Source organism: Apis florea, unplaced genomic scaffold (assembly GCF_048593485.1).
Source record: "Apis florea isolate Af1SG1 unplaced genomic scaffold, ASM4859348v1 contig_2293_pilon, whole genome shotgun sequence".
In the NCBI taxonomy this organism is placed as follows: domain Eukaryota; kingdom Metazoa; phylum Arthropoda; class Insecta; order Hymenoptera; family Apidae; genus Apis; species Apis florea.
This window is the reverse complement of record NW_028256554.1, coordinates 6,459,340-6,478,040: the sequence shown is the minus strand read 5'-3', so window position 1 is coordinate 6,478,040 and position 18,701 is coordinate 6,459,340. Positions and strand designations below refer to the sequence as shown.

At 37.6% G+C, this 18,701-nt stretch overlaps 1 protein-coding gene across 1 annotated transcript in view; it reads left to right on the top strand.

Moving 5' to 3' along the window:
- LOC100866851 (rap guanine nucleotide exchange factor 2) overlaps positions 1-18,701 on the top strand; it is a 193,691-nt gene that overhangs the window by 20,570 nt on the left and 154,420 nt on the right. Inside the window, exon 2 of the mRNA XM_086903949.1 lies at positions 16,617-17,071. Within this exon, the coding sequence (XP_086760075.1) occupies positions 17,003-17,071 (69 nt within the window). The 5' untranslated portion in view covers positions 16,617-17,002. The remainder of the gene's footprint in view (positions 1-16,616; positions 17,072-18,701) is intronic.

The following is an 18,701-nucleotide window of genomic DNA, read 5'->3' as shown; positions in this document are numbered from 1 at the left end:
CTCGTAACATTTTTCATACACATCCTCGTGCTTTCACAACGGTTTATCACGTCTTTCCAGCGTGCGATATTTAATAGAGGAGGAGATGCACAACGTGATTCGTAATCTTCTCTGCGTTTTACGATAAAATCACGCTAACTGGGCAAAATAAAGATTCGCGTGGCCGTGTAATGGTAGATAAATGTAGACACGTTTCTTCGCGCCAGACTCTTACCCACTCTGAAAATTTCACAAACGTTTCGAATTTGATCTCGTTCTCCACGTCATCTCGAAGAAAACTTGCGAGAAATATCATATTTTCTCTACTTTTATCTTTTTTTGCAAGCACGTTTCAAAAAAACTCTTTTATCAATTTGTCGTTTATAATTGATTTCCTGGAAAAAGATTAAAAAGATTAAATAAAATAATATATATATATATATAATTATATACTTTCTCTTTTATATTCTTCCCTGAATATTCACCCGAAAAAAAACACGTTCAATCGATTTTCAATTCGAGGACGTAACGTATATACGAGGAAATACGGATAAGGAAGGAAGGTGAAGAGCGCAGCGCAGTTAGAAAAGGGGGAAAAGGAAAGGAAAAAGAAAAAGAAAAAAAAAAAATGAAATGGTATACTAGTCGTGCCGTTTCCTGGCAGAAGCCATGTATCATACGGTCACGGTTGTGCATTCGTCGCGAAAGCCAACAGAGGGGCACAATTGAAACGTGAAACTTAGCCGCGAAGCTTTAGTCATGCTCGTCGATTATCCGGACGTAATATTGATTGCACGGGCATGTACTATGCCTGATTATTGCTTGCCATCCACTCGACCATCCTTCTTGTCATCGACCTCCTTGTGTGTGTGTATTTAGGACGACGAATTTCACCTCTTCTCGAGCTGATTCTATCGCGTAATCCCCTCCCAACAGGGTTATCAAACACTCGGTTTGGATACACTCGCGATAGACCATAGCGCAAACAGATTATTATTCCTGATCCTTGATATTGTTGTAAGAGGATTTAGATTTGATGCGAATTATATCTTGCTTGATGTATATTGCATTATAATAATTAGCCTGCGCGATCACTCATTGGAAGATTATTGGAAGCTTTGGAATATTGAATTTAATGTGTTAATGGCAACAATTCAGAATTTTGTGTTCACTTATTGCTGGTCAATCAAACGTGTAATATTAGGTAAATATTAATATACGCGGTTATATACGGTTTAATTGAACATAGAAATTATTATATTTGTGATGTGATTCAACATGTTTATACAATTAGGCAACACTGTTTGGAATCATAGTGTTGCAATCACTTTACTTCAACACTAAAAATCTTTTGATTTTGAAAATTGGAGAATTATACCGTCTCTCCCTAAATCGCATACGTTCTTCGTTTATTTTTATTTTCACGTATATACCTCCATAAAAATTTTTTCAACCTGTAGAACGAAATACTATCATCCCCTCGGTTACCATAACGAAAATGTTGATATTTATTTATTCATATACAAGCGATGGAACGGTTTTTTTTATTTTTCGCGAAATAAAAATTGCATAAATGTGTCAGACGCTATGTTTCAATCCAGGAAATATCACGAAGATCTCTCTTCGCGTGTGCACGCGAGGCTGTAAGCGTGTTCGCATCTTCTAAATTTATCTCCGGGTTGATCGTGCTCCGAGTTGGATTCAAAATGAAAACGTAAACGCTTCCTTCTTTCGACGATTGAAAATTCTCATTGGACCCGACCCTTTCGAGAGGATTTCTCACGAACGATGACGATTTTTCCTTTTTAACATTCACCCGTCGTATCCCCGCTTGTGGAAAAATCGCGAGGCGATGAGCTGTTCGAACCGACGAACCTCCACCATGGTAATTTTTATTCAAACTAAGCGGTTAAGCGGCGGCGAATTTCCTGTATATGTCGTCAAATTACATACAATACCGGTCGTAAGGATCCGGACGACTTTGGAATTTTTAGAGAAGCCTTGGGAAGCCTCGGTAGAGGAGTGGCGTTTAAGAAGCGTATCTTAACTGTTACTCGGCTTAATCGAGATTTTCTCTCGTATCAAGTTGAAAGTTTTATAGCGTGTTACGAGGTGAATCATCTTTGATAAGCGTCGAGGAATCAAATCTTTCTTTAAAAAATATCTGCCTCTCGTCTCTTTTCGATTCGGACGAAAATTCATATATGCGTGTCGGATACGATCTTGACGCGTTTTTGAAGTTGCTATCTTGCCGTTTGATCCATTGTCCGTTTCTTCTTCCGAAAAATGACTTTACTGCGGTTAGATCTCTTTGATCGTTCTTTCCTCTTCCGTTTCAATCAAATCTCCTTCCGCAATTTTTTCCGCAGTTTTAAATTTGAAAAAAACTTATTCACTTTTAGAAATGATGTTCAAAGATGTTCGTTCGACGGAGGTTCGTTCTATAAATTCCTTCGAATACAGATATTCAATTAGTAAATTTGAATTGAATCACGAACTAATTTGGTTGGAATAATTACGCGGCAGAGGTATGCATTTCGAATGTTTTCGTTCAAGAGGTAAAAAAGGAGATTGCATGAATTTCCAAGGTCGCTTTTGCCCCGTGTTGGGAACGTTTCCCTCCTGAAATCGGCAGATGGTCAAACGGAAACGACTTTTTACCTCGGCACTTGGTGCCGACTGGTGCGTGAGTGTGTACAAAGGGTGTCCTATTTTTACGTTTGCTTCTTCTCTCCTCGTTTAGCTAGCCAACATTGTGCTTCCACCGTTCGACTTCCGCTCGAGGTGAAATTTGGAGACGATACCGCGAAAATAATGGATCGGTAAATTTGTACGTCAACCTTCCGTAACTTCCGTCTGTTTAACGCGAAAGCTTCGAGTTTCGAATCTTTCGTCTCGATATTTCGTTAAGATTGAAACGATTCTCACGATTCTCGGTTTCTCGATAAAATCATAAGGAATAAAATTGTTTCTTTCTTTTTCCTTTATTTAAGCCGTTATTGATCCGACAATAATTAGCAGAGTTTCTTACGTGTCTCTCCTTTCAAATACTAGAATTCAGAACTTGTTATATTAATAATGAAATTAATTTGAATAAAAATCAAATTCAAACATAGACAAGAGAATTACTGTGAATTATTGTAAATTACAGCGGCAATTACCTATAATTATATCGTTTTTCTTCTTTATTGACGTTTATTTTATACACGTAGGAAGCAAACAAATTGATATCGCTTACCCGTGAATGAATCGAGTGAAATTTTACATACAGGATATCGCAGAGCAGCGTCGCGCAAATATTCTAATAGAGGGAAATTAGCGTATCTAACGTTGCAGCCCAAGTTTAAAAGCGGGGTAATATTCGTGTGAACGGATAGCACGTTACAGTTGCGGTGGGTGAATTATGTCAAAATTGCGAACACGATAAGCCAACCTGTCTATCGAGTCAAGATCGTGTGCAAAGAGAAGAGGAAAAGGAAAACAGCCTCGGTCGGAAGTTAAATCGGCCTCGTCACAAAATGAATAAAAACAACAAAAGTTGATGATGGGAGCCTTCGTTGGTTGGAAAAGGTTTCCACCAGAAACGAGACACCGCATTTTAGAAAGAAGAATCGTATTTTTCTCGATATTCCATCTGCAAAGACGAAAGTATCTTAATATATCCTCTCGTTGCTTGTTACCGTTTCAGAAAGGAATAATAAGGAGGGAAATTGACGAGTTTGAGAGACGACAAATAATAAATTTGTCTCAAGGCTGACTGTGACGTGTGCATTAAAAGTCACCATGATGCCCGAGGAGAAACTTGTTGTACAAAGTTTTCTTTTTAATGAAACGGAGAAGGAAGGATGAATAAAGCGATCTTTTTTGAAGCATCTTTCTCCTGGTAGAAACAGAACAAAAATCAATTTTTTTGATACATCAAATATTCAATCATAAGTTCATCCAACTTTATATATATCCCTTCGTATCCTATCTATAAATAATAAATTCTTTTCAAAGGATTCATTATCGACATCGATAAGATCTATCTCTGCTCCTCTTCGCTCGTGTACGTGATCCTCCTAACATCGATCAGAAACGGAACGATCTCGATTTACACCATTTTTAACCTACTGTACGCACCGTTCTTATCTCAACCGTAAATCAAACCAACAGAGACCAGAAGTTTTCAGAGTTACGATTATTTTTTTGGAAAGAAGAAAATCTCCATCATCCATCGATCTGACATGGACGAAAAAGAAATAAAACGAGAAATAAGGGAAAAAACAGGCTACCCTATATGTGCACACACACGCGCACATACGCGTTGACGGACTCTGCGCGAGGAATGCGTGCGTACGCCGTGAACGACGATAATAACACGATGAGAATTATCCCACGCATCGCGTGGTTTAGATGTGTACGAGGAGAGTGGAAGGGCGTTTTCCAGTTTGAGACCCGTTTTCTACTCGATTTTCCTCCCTTTTCCCCCCCTCCCCCCCTACGTCTATGACGATGGTACACCGGCAAGAAATAGTTATTAAGGCAGGTTCGATGCCCACAGGAAGGAACGTGAATATCCCGCGTTTCCTTTTGATCATCTTCGCGTGATCCGCGAGCAAACACTTCTTCTGACCCGTTATTCACCGTTCCCGGGGATATGAATCGTCCTCGAGGCGAAAGTATTGCTCTTGGAAAACGTATTTGCTTTGCTTCCTCGATCCTCGTGTTTCTTTCTTTCTTTTTTTTTTTTTTTTTTTGATTCGATGATTTTGGTATGGTGATTAGAAAAATCTTGGTTATTCTTGCAGGAAATACGAGGTGAGTTAAGTTGGTGTGAAAGCTTTTTTAGGAACTCGTTTATCGCGTTTGATTTTGTATCTTACATCCATACATTGGATCCACGTTTTGAATTTCATTGAAATTGGATCTCTTGGCTTTATTTAAACAGGATTAAAGCACGTATTGAGCAACTGTTTCCGCTTGTCTTCATTACGTAAAATCATTATCGCATAAAATGAGAACGCGTGGAAAATGATATCCAAAGAAAATGAAAAATATTGTTCCTTTCTCCCTCTTCTGAAAAGTAATATTTTCAAACAAGTTTTACCACTATATGTATATATACATCTGTTAAAGAAAATACGTGGAACCAGCTTCGAACTTGCTCTTTCTCGATCAACTTTCAATCTCAGGAAAGCGAAGGGATCAACTAGTCCGTGAAAGCGTTAAAGCGACCACCGCTCTCGTTCATGGAACACGTAGTGGAAATCATAGCGCGGTAATAATGCACGGCCCTGGCCGTCTACTTTAAAGTGTGGTACGAAGTGGCGTTCTCCACGCGAACGAAGTACCTGTCGCAGGTGCCCTTCCGGATTGAGGACTCGACGCGGCTTGAAGAGGAGAGAGAGAGAGAGGGGGGGGGGGTGTAGGTTGGAGATCAGAGGGTCGCCACCCTTATATTCACCCTTTGCGCCTGCTCTCGAGCCGTGTTCCAGAGGTTTTGATCCTCTGAATTCGCTAGTCGAAAAAGTCGCTCCGGGGGTTGTTTTAGTTTCACCGAGTATTGAAAAATGTCTGACGGCAACTTTTTCTCCCCTTTTCCCTTCTCTCGTCTTCTCTCTTCTTTTCTTTTCTCTTTTTTTCAAGCTACCACGTCGTCTAAATATTGAAAGTAGCCACAATTCGTTCGAAATATTTTATTCAAATTTCGCGAGATCTTTGCAACGCCAGAAGAATTTCTTAATTTCTTGAATAATTTTTTTCTTTTTCTTTTTTGACGATTAAAATATTCTTCGAATAGGCGAGCAATTGTCGCGTCAAGCGTTGCGGTTTAAACTTCCTCCTATTAAAATTAGGAAAATTTTAAATCGCTACGATCCTTTGCCTTTTAAAACTTTGCTCTTTCGTTTATCTCGATACGACCTCCGGTTCTTGAGATACATCATCGTGCAAAGACAAGGGTAAATTTTAATCGTTTACTATCTTCCTCTTGTTCAGACCTCTTATTTCCACTTTGTCTCGAACTTCAGACAAGTGGCGGACGAGATTGCTGGAAAAACGTAGTACACATTTCCAGGAAAATATGTGGGTCAATGAGACGCGGTCCCATTCATAATTTCCGTACTCGTTGCTCTCAAGCATACTTTATAATCTCGCCAACCAGTTGAATTATCGGAAAAAATTTAAAACGTGACTTCAAGTGACACAATCTTTCTCGAGCACGTTTGAAAAGTTGAAGTTTCATTCGCACGAACATACAAGAGAAGTTTCCTCCTCCTCGTGATACAAATGTTTTAACCGTATAAAAATCCTAATTAATAAAATTGCTCTTACGATCAAAACGCTTCCCTTGCGTGCCTCGCAACGTGCAATTTTATATATAAAAAAAAAAAAATCGGGAGAAAATAGCTCTCTCGTAACTGTATCAGCCAGCGGTGAGGGAACCGTATCAAATAAATTCCACGTTGCTCGGTTACATTGTCCATTGTTGTGGACGAGGTTTCTACCAGGCATTGCCGCTACAAGAGAATTGCGCAGGATTCACAGCAGATGTATTCAACGAGCTTCCCTTGCGCGAATTTTCCCAACCGATTACCACGTTTTCCATCCGCGAACGCCACTCTCCAATTTCGGCGAGCTACGAAACTACGAGATCCTTGGAATGTGGTGCAGCCTCGGTTGACAATTTTTACTGTTTTTATCATTTATTTCGTATCTGTAATCAACTTTTCGGTATGTAATTAACGCGATAACGAGATAAACGACACGGAAATAAAGGGCAATTGGGTTACCCATCCACCGACCTTCCCTCGAAAACCGCTTTAAACGAAAACGAGCGCGCGTTCGAGCAACTTTTCACAGATCCTAATCGAGTTGGTTAAATAGTTGTCGGTACGATCCTTCCTCGTTGTACGTACAACAACGTGTGCCGTGTAACGTTTGTTTGCCGGGCAATTAGCTATTTCGAGGATGGAGATTTTTTTCTCCTTTTCTTTTTGAGAGGGGGGGGAAACGGTAACGTGAGAGAAACGAGCGTTAATTGAAATTCTAATTTCAATGGAGGCGCGCGCGTTAATTTATTTGATACGAGGCTGTAATTTGTTACATCGAGATGCGTAAAATTTTGATATTGCTCGGTTAATTGCGCGTGCGCAAGTATATTTCTTGCGCGAGCATCTTAACATGCAAGCGTCTAACAGTACCTTTTTTACACGCGTTTTATTTAGAAGGTCGAGAGAACTGGAATTATATTTTCCTTTTTTTTTTTTTTTTTTTCTTTACACCGTGGAAATTTATCATTCCATTACCGTTACCAGTTGCTCATCTTCGAGATATTTTACGCGAAAATTGCGTACGCGCGGCATCGATTCAAGTTTCATCTCTTGTTTAATTATTTGAAAATTATTTGAAAGAATCGGATATTAAATTTTTAATCGACCCAAACTCAAACGTGCAAACGTCTAAATCCATCAAGTATTCCTGTTCTCAATCGATATTATTTACATTTACACACGAGATAATAACTCAAAATACTAGAAAAAAATTCCTATCCAGAGTACAAATTCGTCAAATACCATTCATATTCATTTCCCAAAAAAACTCCGTCAACGTCAACCTAACCCGATCCATTTACCAATCCAACTCTTCAAAACAAAAAAAAAAAAAAAGCATCGTCCAAACAAGTAACCAAAAACGAATAACCCCCAAAAAATATCAAAACCTCGACGTTCGTTTTTCACTCATTTCCCATTAATCGTCGCACTAATTTCAATTTCATCCCCTGATTTATCCTCTCAATCGATATGCACATTGGGTGTGGGGTCGAATTAATAAAAAAAAAATGTCGTCGTAGAAGGAGAAGGCTCGGTCCCTCCCGACCTGTTAATGAGGATGTACGCATATTACGCGCGGCGTGGGCCGTTCGTTTCTAATCGCGGCGCGTGGGGCAGCGTTAATGTTAACGGTAGCCGTTTGCTTGTTGATAGCGATGCAGGCGCTGATGCCAGTAGGCCAAGGATCTTTCTCTTCGAGCCCAGAGGTCGTACCTGGTGCATACGCGCTATCAAAGACGTTCGATATTACGCGCGGTGTTGGGAAGACGCGGAGGCGATTCTAGAAATCTAGGATAATTCGCGTAACGGGATTCTTTCGTAATCGCGTTACGCGAAGAGGTTGGGTAAAAAAAAAAGGACGAGCGAATAGCTTTTTTTTCCCTCCTCCAATTTTTCAAGTCACGTATTGAAATTGGAACGTGTTCGTTCGTGGTTAGGCGAGAAGAAAATTCGCGTGAAAATTCGTCGTGTTAGGCTGGTTGTCGTATTTTTTTAAAGCTTTTGCGATATTTGTTATGAGTGATTTTTGAATGATGAAATTTTCTTTTTTTTTTTTTCTTAAATTTTCGTCGTATGTAAAGGATGTTTAGCGAGGATGATGACACGAATGTTCGTAATTTTTACAAAGTTTCGCTAAAGATTATTAATAATATCAAAATAAAGTGCGAACGTCAAAATATCATATATCATAAAAATATATATTTTCGAACACAATCGACACAAAAATATTAAAAATGGAACTAATCAATGTTGTGAAAAATATCGACATCATCAAAATTATTAACATTCAAATAAACAGGGATCCTACTACATCTTTCCCAATATTTTTCCCACAATCTTGCCCGCTTGATTTAATTTAATCCCATCGTTTATCGTGATATTTTCAATGAAATCTACCATCTCTTGAACGAGTGTATCCGATGGAAAAGGATATCGACGTTGCTCATCTCTCTTGCTGAAGTGAATTCTTGAAATCAGGGATCAGGATGAGAAGTAATCGTTAACAGGTATTCGTGGCGTTTTCGTCGCGTTACACGGCGGTATCGGGGAGAAAAAGGGTTATAAAAGGTGGCACGGATTGGAACGGTGGACGCACGAATGGAGGAGGGGCATAATGTGGTGCGGTGTGCAGCCGGCGTACAAACGGTTCTTTGTGCCACCAAACGGTGTCCGCAATATCGTTGACAGCATCTCTGGATTCAATCTAGATCGTTCAGGCTCCCTACGGTATAGAAGCGGCGACAAACTGCTGACAAACACACGGACTTATGCCCCGCTTCGCACTGTCAATCATTATGAAACCTTACGAAGAAAGTAGCTAACGGTGCACGCGTTTCAATTATTATTAACCTGAATCGAGGGATGAATTCGATTCGAAGTTAACTTGGAGAACTTTCTTTTAATCGAGTAGTTTGCGATTTTAGCTGATTTTGAATTAAATATATTAATATAATATCGTGCAACGATGTTATTATATTCACATTCACACATGGTGTTATTGTTTGATAAATCATCGTGTTAAATTAAGTAAAGACATCGGATTGGGAAAATCGAGTTTTAATTTGGATCGAGGATGACAAAAATTTTATCACGTATTTCTATTTACTTTATCGTTAATTGAAATGAATTAATCGTGGAATGAAAAAGCAGGATAATGCAATTGCTAGAATTGCAGATATGACATTTGCGGTTATTGTCGCTATTATGAAGCTTCGTGAAATATCGCCGCGTTTGCACGCGAATTCTCGGCGCAAAATTTCGGATTTCGGTTATCTGATGCGAAGCTTAATGATAAACCCAATAAAGAAATATGAAATATTGGATCACGATTCCATCCATTAAGGGATTAAAATAGATGATCTTGGATTAAAGATAATTAACGAGTTTGTCGTCGAGAGCAACGGATTTATCCTATAATATATACAATTCCACATAGAAATTAATACCATCGAGTTTCCTTCGTTTGCAAAATATTCGCCGTTTCATTTATCTGAATACTCCATGAAACTAAACGAAATATGAGCTAAAAAAAATATTAATGAAAAAAAAAAAAAATGATCTCGTCCATTGTTGTGTCACGCGCGAATAAATTCGACTCGCGTTGAAAAAAAAATTTTGGGCGATTTCTCGATGACAAAATATTACAAATCGGCATAGATTTATTTCCTATTTGATATTCGTTATTCAACAATGGATCAATGTAATTTCGCCAATGTAAAACGTGGAATGAACGATCCCCTCTCCGTGTCCTCGAGCGAATTTATGATCACGATTAATCTTCCAGAATTGTAAATTATTTTTAACGTTCCATGTGCGAATGATGACGTATCGTTACATAAGCGACGATAAGCGTAATAATTCGTTGCAACGTTTTTGTTTCACGTGAACGAGAATATTGTTTCCCGTGACCGTCATGCTATCATTACTCGTCCACTTGTCTAACATTATTCGTGGATCATCAAAACGATTTGATTTCGGATTTCCTTCGTAGTTTCGTGACTCGAGAGGAGAGGAATATTATAAATATTTCTCTCGACGAGTTTTTCTCTTTTTTCTTGAAAATAAAATATCGAATCATTTAAAAAAAAGTTAAGTAATTTATCATTTAAGTAATATTTTTAAACGTGGATTAAATCTTGTAAAACGATATAAAATATGTTTACCAGTGATCCGACGTCGATATGTTCGAATATAAATTTTATAAATATTCATCAAAGTTAAAATCCTACAACAAATTGTACGGTAGTAGTTTGGATGTGAACCTAAATTAACGGATCGATCGGATTTTGTTCTATTGAAAAAAATAACGCGTGGAAATACAGAAATATATATTAAAAATTGTTCGTAATTGATAATAAATCCAAAGATAAAAAATTTTCCCGTCAATTTTTCACCAGCTTTGTGATTAACTTCTCTATTTTCTACCACTATTAAAAAAGAGAATTTATTTCGACACAATTCCGATAGCTACTTTGCGTAACGAAAAAATCGAAGATGCAATTGATGATCCATCATCCACTTAATATTACGTAACATTTTAATGTTTATTTATATAATTTGGAATACATCTTACGCCTATATACTATATGATTCACACACGAGATGACGAAATGTAATATTAAGTGGAACAAGTTGGTGAAATAGCAAAATATACGTAATAATCGTGTTTATCGAATTCACGATGTCAAATGTTATCGATATCGGTCCGGAAACATTTCTATAAATTCTGTATAATTGAATGTCGCGAAATATCATTATTTGATTTCATTATTATTCAAAATATATCCACTTGATCGATATTCCAAATTAATCATATCTCTTCTTTATTTTTTATGCGTTATTATCGAAAATTAATGCAAAATTATTTAGCCGCAATTTACAAAATAAAACTATTCCACGCTACGAACAATAAATTCACGTTAAAATGTAGGTTAACAAAATTTATTAGTTTACACAGTGTCTGACTGTTTCAAATGCTCGCCTGACTAGCCTGCGATCATGAAACTCGTAAAAACTTTGCCTGATACACACACCATTATTTGAAACACGATTATCTCCAAGTTAAATATTAACTCTTTTCTTTTCTGTTTTTTTTTATTCAACTCGAAAATGAAACGATTTTAATCGCATCTTAATTTTCGTTCATCTTTTAACTTTTCTATTTTTTTTTTTTTTATGATTACACATATTTTAAAATATTTGAATAATAAAAAGTTGCAAAGTTTGTCAGAATACGTACAGAGTCACAATTAACACACACGATTGCATGGCGTAAAACTTAAACTAACATAACAGATGATCAAAATTATTAAACTTCTTCCTCTCCGATATTTTTCTATAAATTCATTTCGATCGTGCTACTAGACTAAACAAACGAATTACAATAGAAAACGTAACGACCTGTAATTTCTCGTGTTCCCTTCGCGTTGGTCCAACCGTGCCTTTTTAACGAGTTAGAACCAGTCACCGATAAAAATATCCTTGTATATGGGGCATACGTACCGAAAGTTTATCCCGCGCGTTGAAAAATGGGGACCTCTAATATCGGCCTCTAACATCGAATGCATCGGCAAAATACTTGCATAATTACCACCTCCAGTTTCGTGGAATGGACGCGTTGCTGACGTTCCACGAACGAAATTAATCCGGTCTGACTTCGGGTGTATACTTTCATTTCATTCTTCCATCCATCCATTTTTTTTTTTTTCTAAATTATTCTTTCTTCTAACTTAAGCGAGACAAAGTTGGATGATGAATCGTAGACGAGGTGAAGCGATCAAGGGGAATGGCGGGGTAATTTAGAAGAAGAAAAGGAAAAGAAAATAGAGAGGGAGATAGCGGAGGAGATAATCCTTTTCTTTTTTTTCGCGATCAACTTTAATAGGGGCGATTAATTAAGTAATTTTTGTATCATTCCACGAAACACGGGAGATCCTGCACAATTATGTTTGCCGTGATAGAATCTCGAAACACGGAGGAAAGATTTCCTGGCTGGGCTATTCCCGGGCTGTGGTGGAACAGTCGTGGTGGAAAATCAAGATTAACTTGCGATAGCATGGATCAAGATTTTTTAATACCGAGTTTTCGATATCTTGGATTATCATCTTAAGCGTGCGAGATATTTTCACGTTTCGCTCTTCATTTCGTACGATGCATTGCTTCCTGTCTCCTTCTAAAGAATTAATTAATTAAAGCGATCCGCGTTGTTTTAGCCTTTACAAGTTCCTTCACTTGGAACGAAATTTTTCTTTCAACGAGTATAAGTGATGGATGAAGATTGAACAAGTCGCAATCGATATTACATTTCTAAATTATATTTTCACGTTGCAAAATATTCCTATTCCTCAAAATTACATAATGTCTCGGCTGTAATTGAATTAATTAAACGCGAAGAGGATGAATGATCCTCTCAGGTATAGAAATTCAAAACTTCGAGTTACTTCGTTACGATCTTCAACGTGCATATATATTAAGAGAAGAACATTCACACCTTTGTTACGGAAGATAAAATATGAAAAGATCAACCAAATAAATACGATCAAAAATAAAAGGATCTCTTAAATAAATACGAATGGGTCGTCAGGTGAAGATTAAAAATCTTGCAAAACGTTGGAAATTGTCGATCACCGTTAATAATAATTAGGCTGAGAGGCGGCTGTCTCCTTATTCTACGTTTCTTGCCTCTGCCGGTTCTCCCTCTTGACATTCCGTTTCACGCGAGGCTGTAGTACCTGTACCGGGCGAGTTGTGAACGAGACGCCGGCTCAGCAAGTTTCTTTTTGAAAGGAAGAAAGAGGCGGGCTCGCGGACTACGCGAAGATGAAGAAGCAGGGGAAGGATAAAAGGAGTAATAGGAGTCCAAACAGAAACGATCCGCAAGGTCGACGCAGACGACTCCACTCTCAGCGAGCCTTCGCTCCCGCTTCTTCCTCCGAACCCTTCTGCTTTCCCTTCTCGACGATGTCCTCTCATTTTTATCGATTATGAGATTTCATTCTCTGCTGCAACCGTTTTTTTTTTTTATTTTTCGCGTGTACGTTTCGTCGATTGTCCGTGAAATTGGGGAAAAATTGGAGGCCCAAATTGAAATATTCGTCGAATCGACGCTTTGAGCGAAAGACGATGCTGCGAAAAATGTAACATTTTCGATCAACTCAATGGGAATATTTGAAATTATATAAAGAAAATTTGGATCGTTGAAGAGGCTGTTGCCATTTCCGACAAGGTTAATCACGATAGCAGCCTTTAGAAAAAAAAAAAAAAAAGATATTATCAGACATCATATCGAAGATTGAAACTGTCTCACCTGAAAAACCATTGTTGCGAAAGTCGGTTCTGGCGCAGCTTATTATCAGGGTCTACGTTCTGCCTCCGTTCTCTGCGACGATGGAAAGATCCCGTAGGCCTCTCCTATGTGCGCGGGTTCAACGTTTTAGATCCCGCAAAATTGCGTCCCATTGATGGAATCGCTCGAGTCGGCCGGGAAATATCGTCTTCCCTCGATCGAGCCGGCAACATTTTGCGGACTATCGGCCACCATTCAATTCGAAAATTACTGCTCGGCAGCTGTGTATTGTTGAATACATAATATGTCTGGCAAAAAAAAAAAAAAGGAATCGATTTTAATCTGCAGATTTTAATATCTCTCGTTGCCTCGCTGCTCGAAAAATATCGTTGTCCTTTTCTCTTTCAAACGTTCGAATAAAATGTAATTTTTAGGTTTAAAGAAGAATTTTCAAAATTTAATGACGATTTTTTTTATCCTTCCTAATTCCGGAATTATCTTGGATCTTTTTGAAAATTTCATAGAAACGTAAAATTTGCAAAAGATGAAAAATTAATTACGTGATAAAAAATGTCGAAGAAATTTTATGCTTTCAAGTGTTTATAATGAAAAATGAAGAACTCGTTCTGAAAGGAAAGAAAAAGGAAGAATTCGACGAAGGTTATAGCACATCTTATCGAATCGATCGAACTTATTTTTACATCTTTTAACGAGAAATGCAATACCTTTAATTATGCAGAAAGAAATATGCACTCGGAAATTGTATATTGACGTCAAATATAAATAAAAGGTTTCCTATTTCGTATTATTTAACTATTTTATCATTTTCAAATAACTTCATTTTAAATCCAGCAATAAATTTCGAAGAATTGAATATTTTTTGAAACGAACGGATTACGAACGGATTATACTTTTTTTATCTTATCGTGATCAACGATATCTCAAAATTTTTAATCATTCGCTTTCAATTTTCCACTTTCACAAATGATAAACCCTCAAAACCCTCCTCTCCATTAATCCAAATCCATTAATTTTCTACATTTACATCGAAACCACGCCGAGCCACGTCCAACTTCTCGGCAGTCCACCGTTTCAACCCCATCCACGCCACGCGTCTGGCAGTTTATCAAGTTGATTTGCGAGATCGATGCGTCGCGGTATCAAATCGCGATACATCCGCGAATCTCGTTGGGGATCAAATGGCTGCGGACTGTTCGGTCAGACTGTTTCATGGTTGGTCGGTTGTGGCAGCGTCTCTGGCACGACCTCCGCTCACAAAGGTAGTTAGGTATGTGGCTCGCGTGACGTTACATACAACCAAGGTCGGAGAATGAACCGAGAAATCGATGGCTTCGTCCTCTCCTCTACGCTTACGTTTTTCCACGTTTGTTAGTCGACTTATCTCTCGACGAGAGCTCGCAAAGGCGGCGTCTCCGTGAGTCCATTTCGGACTAAAATCGTCACGAGTTGGCTGCTCGCCTCGATTGCTTGTGAGTCTCCAGTTGGTGAGAAATAATTATCAAGAGAATTTTACACGTCGAATGTAACGATACTCTTGGAATTATTCTTCAGAATTTCTTTGACAATTGAAAAATAATCGTGTTTGTGCCCTTTCGATACTTTTATTCCTAATTGATCACTATCATAAAAATTATTCTCCAGAATTTTATTTGCTTAATAACCCCTCTCTCTTTTTCTACTCTCGACTCGATATCCGGAATGCGAGGAATCTCGAAAGAGGCTAACGATAACACTGATGAAAAACATCAACACCTCGACTCGGAATCACGTTCGATCGAGAAAAGGTCGACGAGCCTATTTCCAGTTGGGCCCGCTATCGTTTCACCGCATCTCATCCGCAGGTGCAGCATGCCTTAACGAGCGACTTCCGTCGCGCTTATAATTCATCCTGCATCCTTGTTTCGCGATTCATTCATAATTCGTAACGGTACACGCGATCGTTCTTTCGATCTCTCGAGCCGCCGCTGGAACAAGGGTGTGAGAGAGACCGTTTCGCTCGAGATCTAGCTTTCGAGATCGATCAGCCGATCGTTCGTTCCACAACCCTCTTCCTTTCGAACATTTTTGAAAAACGGGTTTCATTTAATTTCATTTAGGATCGATTCAATTTCGGATGAGATGGAAATGAAAACGTTCTGCGAAGAACATTTCGCAGAAGTCGAGTTGTTTCGAGTTGTTCTAGATTAGTCTCTCTCTTCTTTTCTTTCGAACATTTTTGGAAAATGGGTTTCATTTAATTTTTAGGATCGATTCAATTTCGGATGAGATGGAAATGAAAACGTTCTGCGAAGAACATTTCGGAGAAGTCGAGTTGTTTCGAGTTGTTCTAGATTAGTCTCTCTCTTCTTTTCTTTCGAACATTTTTGGAAAATGGGTTTGATTTAATTTTTAGGATCGATTCAACTTTGTTTCGAGTTGTTCCAGATAGTTTTGAGATACGTTCATTCATTGTTTCGATTGACGTATTCGGTGATTTGAATAAAAATTATATATAATTTTCCGGAATTGATTCAACAGCGATTGGAATGCGAGGAATGCGAGCGGTTGTTGCGATCGGATAGTTGAGTTTGTCGAGAGTTTGAAAGAGAGTTATAGAAGATGAACAGTGGATTGCGGGGATAGGGGAGAGGGGTTGATGTTTATGGAAGAGGGGAAAGTAGGAAAAGAGATTCACCTTTAAGAAGAGAAGGTGAATTGATTGATAATGAAAGTTGATCAATGGATCTGAAATTGTGACAATGCGATCGTTTCTTCGTTCTTTATTATTTATTATTTCTTTTTATGAGTTTATTGAACTATTAATTCCGCATTGAATTCAAAGAATGCGGAACAATAGAATTTCTAATTTTAAAGATCTTAAATAAGATACATCTGTAATGCAATTCTTAAACGATAAATTAATATTTCCAAGTATATAATGTAATTTGTAATTAATCTAGTACTATTGATTCGCTTATAAAACAGAATAACTATTTTCAATTCAACTAACTCGTTCTGTTTTTATTCTTCTGTTGCAGAATTCGTAATTGAACAGGAAGATCATGGAAGATATTGGAAAACAGGAAATTGGTCAAAATGTTCTTAATCGATAAATCGCCTGTGAATAGGAATCATAATTGTGTTTTTAAATTTGATATAAGTTTTTGATTTTTGAAAAAAAATAGTGGGGTGGAGAAAAGTAATGGAAATTAAAGAATGAACAATTTTTGAAGAAGATTCTCACGAGGGATTTCGCCCATTTTAAATGGGCGAGGAGAGATCGTAGTACGGCCTTTGAGAAGGCTTAGAGGATCGAGAGGTCGCGACCATTTTTGGTGGCGATGTTCACGAAGTGGTCCTTCAACTGGACACAGGAGCACGTAGGAAAAAGGATCGCAGAGTAGTCTACGGAGTCTAGGCTACTATGACGGACTATTTGGATCCACATTTCGTCAGGGCTCTCTGCCGCGATCCAGAACGACGAACGCTTCAAGTGAGTTGATGAAATTGCACGATCGTGATTGAATCGTGATTCAAACTAGTAGTGCTACTGCTTTTAACGTAATAATTTATTTAAAAGTTATTTAAAAGTTATTTAAAAGTCGATGCCAGGGATTAAAACGAACGAAAGAAATGAAAAGAAAAATATCAACTTTTGAATTTTAATTGATTATTTTCTTTTTCTCTCCTTCTCTTCAATTTTTATCTGTTGTAATTAACTCTAACGAATATTGGTGTAACACAACTTTTTAGTAAGTGAATTATCACTTGTCTTATGATCACTTGTTCAATCGTGATCGTTAATGGAGTTGAACTTTCAACGGATGGTTAAAGTATTTGAAATTGTTCCTGGTTCAACTTTCACTTTGTTGCACTTATAAAACAAACAAAATGCACATTATAAGTGGATACATAAGCGCAAAATTTTCTTTAATAAAAAATTCTATCGTGTTGCCATATGTTAATTTTTCCTAATTCTAAAAATTTAATGATTAATTCTCAAAATTCTGCATCCCCTTCTCGCTCAACGAATTTTTAAGAATAAGAATCTGTCAGAATAGTTTATCCTTCGATACCTCCATAACTTCCCAAAATTCCCAAAATTCTGCATTTACACGCGCCCATTTCGATATTTTGCTTATCAAATTTTTAAGAATCTCTCGGAAGATAATTTATCCTTCGTTGTCCTCGGTAATCCGTGATTTTACGCGAAAGCGTACACGCACAAAGGCTTACTCGTTTTTACGGTGGCCGACGAAAGGTTAAAGGGCGTCGTCAATATCCGGTAGGACTGTTCGAACTTTCCAAACGAATAATAATCCACCGCTTCTTATCTTCGCATAATCGCGTTGAACTTGTGCGTCCCTGGAATTTCGAGGGGGGGTGGGGGGAATTTCTTTCGCGATGAAAATATCCTCCCCTTGCTCCTCTTGTTCGAGCTTCCTCTCAGTTATTAATATTCATTGTCGAAGGTTAAAAGGGTTTTCGAATTTTCGATAAGGATTTTCATTAATAAAATAATAAAGATTTTGATCCGATGAAAGGATTTTGAGAAATGAAAATTTATATCCCAGCCATTATTGGTATTTTTCTTGATATGATCTTGGATAATTAAATTAAAATCTTTTTCGGTAATTAACACTTTCCAATCTTTCTACAATCATATTTTTCTTCGTGTAATCAACGACATTTAAGAATTGTTTTCTTCGATAATAAAACTTTACTTTTTATATCGAAATTGTAATTTTCAATCACGTAACATGAAAATTTCTTTCAAAATTTTAACAAGCGCGTGATCGATTTATGATTCTGACGAATAACCAATCGAAGCAATTCCTTTATCGAGACAGTTCGAGTAGAAAGTTTCGCGGTTTAAAGATTCTGTCTGAGTTCTTTTTTTTTCTTTCTAATATCGTTAAAACTTCTTACTATCCGATTCTTCGTGTTCTTTATCGGATAAAGCTGTGAAGTAATGCCTTTGAAGTATCGGAAATGGATAAAGAATTTTCAGCGGAAAGGATTCCCGTGTTCAATGTGACGTGGAAGAAACTTGTCAGTATCAAAATTCTGACAAAGGGAAAATTCTTGTGCTGTCAGATGCAATATTTACGTTTCTTATTCTC